This window comes from Podarcis muralis, chromosome 7 (genome assembly GCF_964188315.1).
Source record: "Podarcis muralis chromosome 7, rPodMur119.hap1.1, whole genome shotgun sequence".
In the NCBI taxonomy this organism is placed as follows: domain Eukaryota; kingdom Metazoa; phylum Chordata; class Lepidosauria; order Squamata; family Lacertidae; genus Podarcis; species Podarcis muralis.
Window position 1 is genome coordinate 24,459,309 of NC_135661.1, and position 9,797 is coordinate 24,469,105.

At 45.4% G+C, this 9,797-nt stretch overlaps 1 protein-coding gene across 4 annotated transcripts in view; it reads left to right on the forward strand.

The window, feature by feature from the left end:
• The window catches only part of TARDBP (TAR DNA binding protein), a 39,336-nt gene extending 36,547 nt beyond the window's left edge, over positions 1-2,789 (forward strand). For 2 of the 4 annotated variants that reach the window (XM_028740673.2, XM_028740674.2), the window contains exons 7-8: positions 1,632-1,710; positions 2,404-2,789. In XM_028740673.2, coding sequence (XP_028596506.1) covers positions 1,632-1,710; positions 2,404-2,434 — 110 coding nt within the window. In that variant the 3' untranslated portion in view covers positions 2,435-2,789. Of the gene's footprint in view, positions 1-1,631; positions 1,740-2,403 lie in introns of those variants that run through there. The other 2 variants (XR_013393590.1, XR_013393591.1) reach the window with 1 other exon arrangement.
• Positions 2,790-9,797: the final 7,008 nt, after the last annotated feature.

Consider the following 9,797-nt stretch of genomic DNA (forward strand, 5'->3'; position numbering starts at 1 on the left):
CTGTGGCCAATAGTCAAGGATGATGGGAGTTGTAGTCCAACCTCAAGAGCACCAGGTTAGGCAAAGCTGATATAAACTAACTGAAAGCAGCTGCCCAAGGTTTCAGGCAGGCTTCTTTCACACCTGGTTTGGAGATGTTGGGCCTTCTGCCTGCAAAGGAGATGCTCTACCATTGAGCTGTGGATATGCCCAATAAACACTTGTTTTATACCAAGTCAGACTATTGATTCATTTAGCTCAGCTTTGCCTGCAATGACTGGCAGTAGCTCTCCAGCGGACATTACATGGAAATGCTGGTGATCGAACCACAGACCTTTTGTGTGCAAAGTGTGATCTGCAGGACACTTATGATCCTTGCCCTGAGACATCAAAAAGCTGCTGTGCATTGAGTAGATCCGTCTAGCTCAGTATTGCCGTTCCTGACTTGTAGCAATGGTTCCCCATGGTTTAAGGCAGGAGACTTCTGTACTCCTACTTGGATATGCTGTGGATTGAACCTGGGACCTTCTGCATGCAAAGCAGGTGCTCTGCCACTGCGCCCACACCCCTTCTTATTTACAGAGGCCACGTTTCTAATTACTTGAACATAATCTCCTGCGCATTATCGCCTGTTTCCTCTCTACGCCCACATGCTCGGAAGGTCCGATGGAGAGAGATTCTGACTTACAGTGACAGCTACCGCCTTGCTCCAGAGATGAATTGCACCGAGATATCCTGTAATTACACTTCCAGCTTATCACAGTCAGCCCTTGTTATCCGAGGTGTCTGTTTTGTGAGGCAGCAAACACTGCCTGTCACCTGCAGATTTGTGCCAGCCTCCTCTGCCCTTCAGCTCGGAGAAGCAAGTTGATGTTTTTCACCAGAGGGAAAATATTTGAGAACTGATCGCTAATAATGATGCCGATGATAAGCAGAAAATTCCGTTCCAAGCATACAGAGGAATAAGTTTCCAGATAAATTTCATGCCTAAAGCAACCTTTCACAACCCAGTGCCCTCCAGATGTTCTGAACTACAACTCCCACCAGCCCTCGACAGTAGAATAATCTGTGAATTTGCAACATTTGCATTGAGATATGTGGGCTTTTAAGTTATTCTGTTCTGTTGTTGAAGCAATAAAGACATTTCCTTAAAAAAAGAAAGTGTTTCAAATGTTTTCCCCCCCCAAAGTGTACATTTCTAAGCACATTTTAAATTTTATTTTGCGTGTCTTGCTATATTGGGTTATGATTCATTTATTTGCTTTTGCTGTTTGTAGCATTGCATTACTTTTAAAAGGCAACTAGTGAATGGGGAGGGGGGAGCTGATAGAGCCCATATACAAGATTTTTGTAAAAGGATGCAGTTTTCACTTGTGGGTTTTTGGGTAGATACTGGGTTGTATCCAAGTTTTACTCAGATAGACACATTGAAATTAATAGTGATGCCCATTAATTTTAGTGGGTCTACATTAAATACAGAACATAGTTAACTTTTTTTGGGGGGGGGGGAAGGATGTTTTTATCTGAATTGTAACATTTACATCAACAACAACACATTATGAGGGAGGGACTTACAATGTAACATTGGCATGACCTTGTTGGGTCACAAGTTCAGTTTAGAAATTCATGTGCATCTCTTTGTGTTTTTACAGGAACCGCCCCTGATCTCCCAGCTAAAGTTGTCCATGAGCTGCCAGTGGCTGCCAACTATTTTCTTCCCTATTTGCACAAGTAATAAAGCAATAACAAGTCTTCTGAAATATGCTTGCCTCTGTTCATTTTATTAGTGATTTTGGTTTATGTGTTAGTGCTGATCTCCACACTTCTTGGTACCAGCTTTGTTTTATTGATTGATTGATTGATTGATTGATTGATTGCATTTATATTCCACCTTTCCTCCAAGGAGCTCAAAAAGGCATACATGTTTTCCCTCTTCCCATTTTAACTTCACAACAACCCTGTAAGTTTAGGTTGAGAGACAGAGGCTGGGCTAAGGTCACCCACTGAGCTACATGGCTGAGTAGGGGACTTAGAACCACAGTCTCCCAACATTGCAAGCACTATACCACTCTAGTGTAGGAAACTTGCAATGCAAAACTTTGTCTCTTTTGCATCCATCATTGCTCACAGTTGGTCTCCGCTCACACATGCAAACCACACACAAACTGGGTGTGTGTGTGTGTGTGTGGTGGTAGAGAAAACTAACATGGAAGGTCCAATGTAGATAATGACATTTCCAAAGTTAGGAGACCTGGAATAGTGTGTTCGGTTCAAGGACTTTCCCATTTGGGGCCATAAAAAGTCTTACAGCAGTTAACAGAGTACCAAGTCTTTGTGTATTGCTGATTTAGATTACAAGCAAAACTAGTTGTGGATATAGCTGCAGTGACTGACGGGCGATTTTGTTGATTTCTTCACATACAGCATTCCGGAATGGAAGAACGCCATTGTATGACTACCACATATGGAAAAAGGTACCTCACTCCCCGCCTTGCTCCCCACACATCCTTCCAATGCCGGGGGAAAAAACATATTGTTTATTCTGCTCAGAGTGTGGGGAATGAGGTCCTAGAAGAACACTGTTTTTAAAGCATTCTCTCTCAACTGGCAGACAGATTTAAATGGCGCCTTTTCGCTTCTACACCTCTATAAAGTTTCATCAGTGTTCAGTTGTAAGTCCTGTCCCCAGATGACTTAAAATCCATTGTGAATGCTTATACTTTCACCCAACAAAATGTTATAGTTTGCTGAAACTATACACTTTCCATTCTTTGTGGTCAGAGCAATAAATGTCTCGCAAGTTGAGAGGACATCTAGTGGCTTGGTTTATGATACTGGGTATTGTTACAAAATGTTTGACTTGATGTAATTGAAACCTGGTAATTGTATTATTCCTTAACGAGGTTTCTAACAGCTTGTTAGTTTTAGGGTTAAGTCCTGTATATAAGTACATTGAATGGTATGGACAACCAGCTTCTTCCCAATGCACAAACTGCAGAAACGTATCACTTATTATTATTTTTACTCCAGATTTTCCAAACTGTTGAGTTGTTATTGATGTAGGGGTTTGCTATTGATTCTGTTTCTAACCCCTCCCTCCCAATGCAGTTTAAATCCTCTATATTTCTTTACTGAAGTCTCTGACCTTTCTAGGTGCAGCCAAGATAGCAGAGCACAACAGACTCTAGAAACTCAGCCTGTCCTGTCTCTCCTCTGGGTTCTGAGTTCATGGGGACTCAAATTAAGCCTTGTACTCTTATGATCTGCTACTGTAAGTCAGAATCCAGCTCTGCAAGCTTTCATCCCAATCGTTAAATCATCATAAAGCGGAGCGGAGGAGCAAACATCACACTTGCATTTGATCTGTTGACTTGGCTCCCACACCAGACTTGGCATCCAGGCTTTAAACAGATGGATGCTTTTGATGGCAAGTCGTAACACTGAAGCATGTGGAAGAGGTGCCTTGGAGTGCCAAGTGTCTGATGGTCACATAAATACTTCATGCACAAACTCTATAGATCACTGCCCGAGAAGCCAGGCTATGTAGTGCAAAATTTCAAAGGGGGTGGGATCCAGACCAACACTTGTGCCTTATTTCATATCCCTCCCTCCCTTCCGCCTGCCCCCCACTTGGTTGTAACCAACTAAGTCCTTCTCCAAGTAGACCTACTGAGATTAATTGAACTACATTAGCCATGTCTATTAGCTTGGATGGGCTTGCTTGGAGAGCCAGTGTGGTGTAGTGGTTAAGAGCGGTAGATTCGTAATCTGGGGAACCGGGTTTGCGTCTCGGCTCCTCCACATGCAGCTGCTGGGTGACCTTCGGCCAGTCACACTTCTCTGAAGTCTCTCATCCCCACTCACCTCACAGAGTGTTTGTTGTGGGGGAGGAAGGGAAAGGAGAATGTTAGCCGCTTTGAAACTCCTTCGGGTAGTGATAAAGCGGGATGATATCAAATCCAAACTCCTCTTCTTCTGCTTTAGCAAGGCTAGCATTAGATACATTCCATTGTTCCACCTGCTATTTCTGGGAGCTGTAGTCTGTTAAGGGTTCTGAGGGTTGTTAGGAGACCCCTATTCCCCTGCCAGAGCTACAGTTCCCAGAGTGATTTAAGAATCGAACCTTCTTCACAGGGAACTCTAGGAATTGTAGCTCTGGGAGGGGAATTGGTGTGCAGAGAAAACACTGAGGAGGAGCTAGAACAAAGCTTTGTTCCAACACTAAGCAATTAAGGACACTGAAAACACAGGATCCTCCAGTTTCAAGAAAATGATGCGTGAGTTCTGCTATGCACAATGGAATTTCATGGAAAACACAAGTTAATTCACAACAGAAGATGATATTGGGGCACTCAGAATTATTTGCCCATGTGCACTGAAAAATAAAAGCTGTAGCTGAAAGGCAACACGTGGCAATCTGCTTTGATTGTTGCAATTCATCCCTAGTTATTGTATAATTCTAAGAATATTGTATAATTTTAGAAGGTTGTATAACCTTAGAAGGGGGTGCAGTTATGAAAGGGCGCAGTCAAGACCAGCCCAATACATTTTGCTGCCTGAGCCAAATGAAGGAATGATACCCCCACCTGTGGCTATAGTTCTGTATCCTACTTCAATACTAGCAGCATGGCACTGCACTGCCCCTGAGGGAGATCAGCAAGGTGGAGAAGAAGAGAAGAAGAGTTTGGATTTCATATCCCACCTTTCACTCCCCTTCAGGAGTCTCAAAGCGGCTAACATTCTCCTTTCCCTTCCTGCCCCACAACAAACACTCTGTGAGGTGAGTGGGGCTGAGAGACTTCAAAGAAGTGTGACTGGCCCAAGGTCACCCAGCAGCTGCATGTGGAGGAGCGGAGACGCGAACCCGGTTTCCCAGATTACGAGGCTACCACTCTTAACCACTACACCACACTGGATCTGGAGGTGGAGGGCAAGATGCAAGATGCAAGATACATGAAAGTGCAGGGCAAGATGAAAGACATAGTTCTCTTCTCCAACAGAAAGGTATGGTTAATGAGCTCAGGAGGAAGAGTTGAGGAGCACCACCATCTCCCAGCATATGCCGCCCGAGGCAATCATCTCACTGCCTAGTGGTAGGCCTGGTCCTGGCTTTGCCTGCAAGGGTGTGTGGCTGTGGCAATCCAGTCAGATGGGCGGCATATAAATAATAAAATCATCATCAAGGGACTCTGCGCTTCTGAAAGTTCCACTACCCTACCACTCACCACCTTTGTTTGGCAGGTCAAGGAGATCCAGACTGGCTGAGAGAGAGGCTGTTTTTTTCAACTTTTCTTAATCACTTTTCTCAGCCTTGAAATGGAGGTTCTGTGGATGAGTGGCATCCCTGTAATGGGAGTCGATGTGTTTTCACAGAAGGACCGTAATGGAATCTGAAAGATCTGAGAGCCATCGTTCCCCCCACCCCACCCAACACACACACTTTGCTGCTCCTCAAAACAACTTCTGAAGTGTATAATTGCAATTTCGCACCTTTGAGGCAGAAGTTTTCCCGGGGAAAATATATATGTGATGAAAATGAAGTGTCACGAGCAGGAGGAGAAAGATGGGCTTCAACTTCGTAGCTAATGGGGATTCTGTGTCGCAAAATGACTGTCGATCCTGTTGCTGCTGAAAAGGAGTCTTAGGATCAAGCATGTGCTAGGTGCTGCTTGCTGGACTGCCAGAAGGATTTGTGGGAGCTGAGCAATCTAGGGATGCTTGAGGAACTCAGGACACATTCACCCCATGCTTTTAAAGCACTATGATACTGCTTTGAACAGCCATGGTTTCCCCCAAAAGCATTCTGGGAGCTGTAGTTTGTTACAGTTGCTGAGAGTTATCCCCTTATCCTTATCCCCCCACCCCAGATTCAATTCCTAGAGTAGCTTAATAGTCAATCCCTTTTCCCAGGGAATTGTAACGCCGTAAGGGGAATAGGAGTCCCCTCAATTCTCAGCACCTGTGATAAACCACAGCTCCCAGAATACTTTGTTTTGTTTTGTTTTGTTTTGTGGGAGCAGGGAACCATGGCTGTTTAACATGGTATAGTGCCTTAAATGTATGGGGTGAATGTGTCCTCACTTAGTTCCTTTTATTTCAGTGGCTCTATGCTGAGTAAAACTTCATTGTTGATGACCTAGTCATATTAATAGAAATCCATAGGTGAGGGTGTGTGCTTTTCTTAGGAGACCTTCATGGAGCTACAGTCCCCAGAGTTCCCCATGAAGAAGGGTTGATTGTTAAACCACTATGGGAATTGTAACTCTGGGGTGGCAGACCCTCCAAGTATCCCTATTTTACCAGGGACAGTCCCGGATTTACAGAAGCCATCCCAGTTTCTGATTTGATCGAAAACAGGTCGTCCCTGTTTTCAGCAGAGAAATGTTGGAGGGTACGGTGGGGGAATAGGGGGCCTCTGAACAACTCTCAGCACCTTTACAAACTGCAGCTCCCAGAATTTGGGGGGCGGGCGGGAGGCCATTACTGGTTAAAGTGGTATCTGAGTGCTTCCAATATAAGGTGTGAATAGTTTTGCCTCCCTCCCCCTTCCCCCCTCTCCTGGTTTTAAAGTGGCCAAGAGAAAAAGCCATTTTGAGCCACCTGCGTCCCATTTGCTGTGAAAGGGCTTGCCATTCATTCTCATTAGGCCATTCTCCAGGGTGTGGGTGGAGGGGGGTCAGCCTTGGGCAGTTGCCCTGCAAGTCAGGCTAAGGAGCACCATACGGGGAGCCCGAAAGGCATGCTAAGAGGCATCAGGGGGCTAAATTGAAAGAATAATGACTCGTCCATCGGCATGGCAGCTGCGACTAGGCAAACTTCACCACTGATTTGTCAGAGGCAATTTCTGGTCATTACGGTGCTGTTAAGTAGAGCCCAGATGAGAAGCGGGGAGAGATTAATCCGGTGTCAACAAGAATGATGGTCTAGCTGCTGCTTCTCCTCTTCTCTTTTTCCAAAATCTGCCTTTGTCCCATCCCTGGTAGAAAATGGCACCCTCTTTCCACTATCCAAAGGAGCAAACATGCATACATAGGGAGGAATGTGTTTTTTGCTCCTTTAGAGGCAAAAAGATGTGTGTGTTCACTACAGAAGACTAATATGGTTACCCTCTGGAATGAGTCTCTTTAGGGTAAGGATGGGGGTATCTGTGACCCTCCACTCAGGTCTTGCTTGAGGGCTTCCTTTGGGGGCATTTGGCTAGCTGCTCTGAGAATAGGATGCTGGATCAGATGGGCCAACTGAGTTCTTATGGGTATCTGTGGGAGAGGGGCTGTTGCCTTCATGATCTGCCTCTGGGCTTCAGGAGGTATTTAGTGGGCCACCCCGGGAACAGGAAGCTGGACTCCAATGTTCCCTTGACCTGATCCAACACCTCTTCTTAGGTTCTTATGACTTTTAAGGAGCATCAAACAGCAGGCAGGGGCACTGCGGTTGCACTCTGCTTCTGCTTCTGGTCTTCCTGTTAATGCCCGCCCCATGATTGGCCGCTTTGAGACCAGGATGCTGGACCAGGAGGGCCTCCGAGCTGATCCAGCAGGGCTCTTCTGGTCTTATATCATGCCTGGAGCTCGCTCTGCGTGCAGCCTTTCAGACCAGCAGGATGACTTCGGTAATAACCCAAGTCACTTGTTTTCTCCTGCTCCTGCAAAAGGAAGACTCCTGCGTCATCTGAAAAGCCTTTTGCTATTCAGATCTGGCTCTCCAGCCATATTGGGGAAAAATAATGCGAAGGGGCGCCCTTCCACCCTTCCTCCATCCTGCTGCGTTCACAAGCTGCAGAGGTTTATGTCTTTGTTGTGCACTTCCCTTTGGATCCCTCACCTGTGATTCAAGCTGCATTCCTGGGGACGCTACACAGCCTTCCCAGCTCAGTCCTTCCTGGATTTCACCAACCCACATCCTTGCCAGCTGATCCCTGGCTCAGTGTTGGCCTGGATTTTCTGCTCTGTAAGTGGGATCAGGCAGGTTTTTCTACTCTGCCAGCTCCCAGTGGTGGGTGGGTGAGGCAGCCTGCCTTCTCGCAGGCCTTGTGCTGAAGTGCAGGTTCGAGTTCAGATTCAATCGTTTTGGTGATTCATTTTCTCACCTGGGACCATGACTGGAGTTTGGAAATGGATACAGTGATGGGGAGAGAGGAAGTCTTTTCTTGGGAAAGGGTCATAGCTCAGTGGCAGAGCATCTGCTTTGCATGCAAAAAATTCCGGGTTCAATAACCAGCATCTCTGGGTAGGGCTAGGAGAGACTCCTTTGTCTGAAACTCAGGGGAGCTGCTGCCAGTCAATATTGACAGTATTGAGTTAGATGGAGCCAATGGTCTGACTCAGGATAAGGCAGCTTCCTATAGTTCTGTGTTTAGTCCCCTTACCTATTTAAATGCTTCTAAAAGCATTTAACCTGATACTAGCTGAGTTTTCTTAGACTAATAGAATTGCAGAGTGGGAAGGGACCATGAGGGTCATCTAGTCCAACCCCCTGTAATGCATGAATCTTTTGCCCAATGTGATGCTCAAACCCACAACTGAGATGAAGAGAATCATGCTCTACCAACGGGAGCTATAACCGTTCGATGATTTGGAGAAATTCGCTTTGAAAATGAAAGCAACTAGAATCAGAGACAATGACAATGAAGACTTTAAAAAAGACTGGGGAACCTTTCATATTGTACTTATGGAAATACTGCAAAGAAATGGACTCACTAGCAGGGTTTGACTAAACACTTACAAACAAGAAAATAAGTTCAAAGGTCAAGAAATAATAATATGGAATGTAACTGAGTGCAAGATGTAATTATGAAAGAAAATTTGGGATGAAGATGATTAGACTATAGAGCATTTAGGTGTAAGATCATAAAGGTAAGATAACAAGCAGAAGTAGTAAATATTTAAAGAATCAGAAGGGGAAGCTGAGGGAAGCCAGGGGGAGGAGTTTTCTTCTCCTTTATAAGGACCTTAGGTTGGTCGCCCCGGTTGTCTGGGGGGCCTGGTAGGAATTTTTCCATTTGGCATTAGGCTTTTTGGTTTTTTCGCCTACCTCGTAGCAATCGTCACAACTTTTGTGGTATTGGTGGGTAGGTTAGGCATTGGATTCATGTGTTGTGCTGTGTCAAGGGCTAGGTGTGGCCATCGCCTATGCTATCTACCGTGGGTTATTCCGTTAAAGGAATCTGGCGGTCGTGTATTCCGTCCGATGCCTGCTTGGCGGGAGGCCATGGCACGACCCTCGGTGACATCAGGGGGTGAGCCTATAGTTGGATTGGCATCAACAGGCTCCACCTACTGTTGAATAAACCCACCTCCTATAGTCATCCAATGCCTAAGCCAATACCTTTTCACTGCTGTAATCAATAAAGTTGTGGCCTTTCCTTGCCCATTAACCTTATATCACGTGTCCTTGTGTATTTATTTCACATAGCGGGGGTCGGGCCCTCGATCCACAAGTGTCACATGTTGTTTGGTTGATTGTTAAATTGTAAAACACAATAAAAAAATATATTAAAAAAGAAAAAAGATGAAAGTAACTTGGAAGTGCACATTAAAAAAAAACAAAACTCCGGCATTTTCTCTTCACATGAAACTGACTATGCAAAAGCCCTATGGCCCAGCGCTGGGCAGAGGGAGGAGTGTATCAGTACAAGGCTTCTGTCACCTTTAGTGTCATCTGCGTTGGCTGCAAGGCTCCTGACTTCACCCTAGGCTGATGAGCAATTCCTACTAATGTGACCACCTCCCCTCACACACACCATCCGTCTTCCTTTGCAAAGGGCACATTTCTCATTGGCACTTTGCTGGTTGTCAGGCTGCTTTTTTGATGCCTCGTTG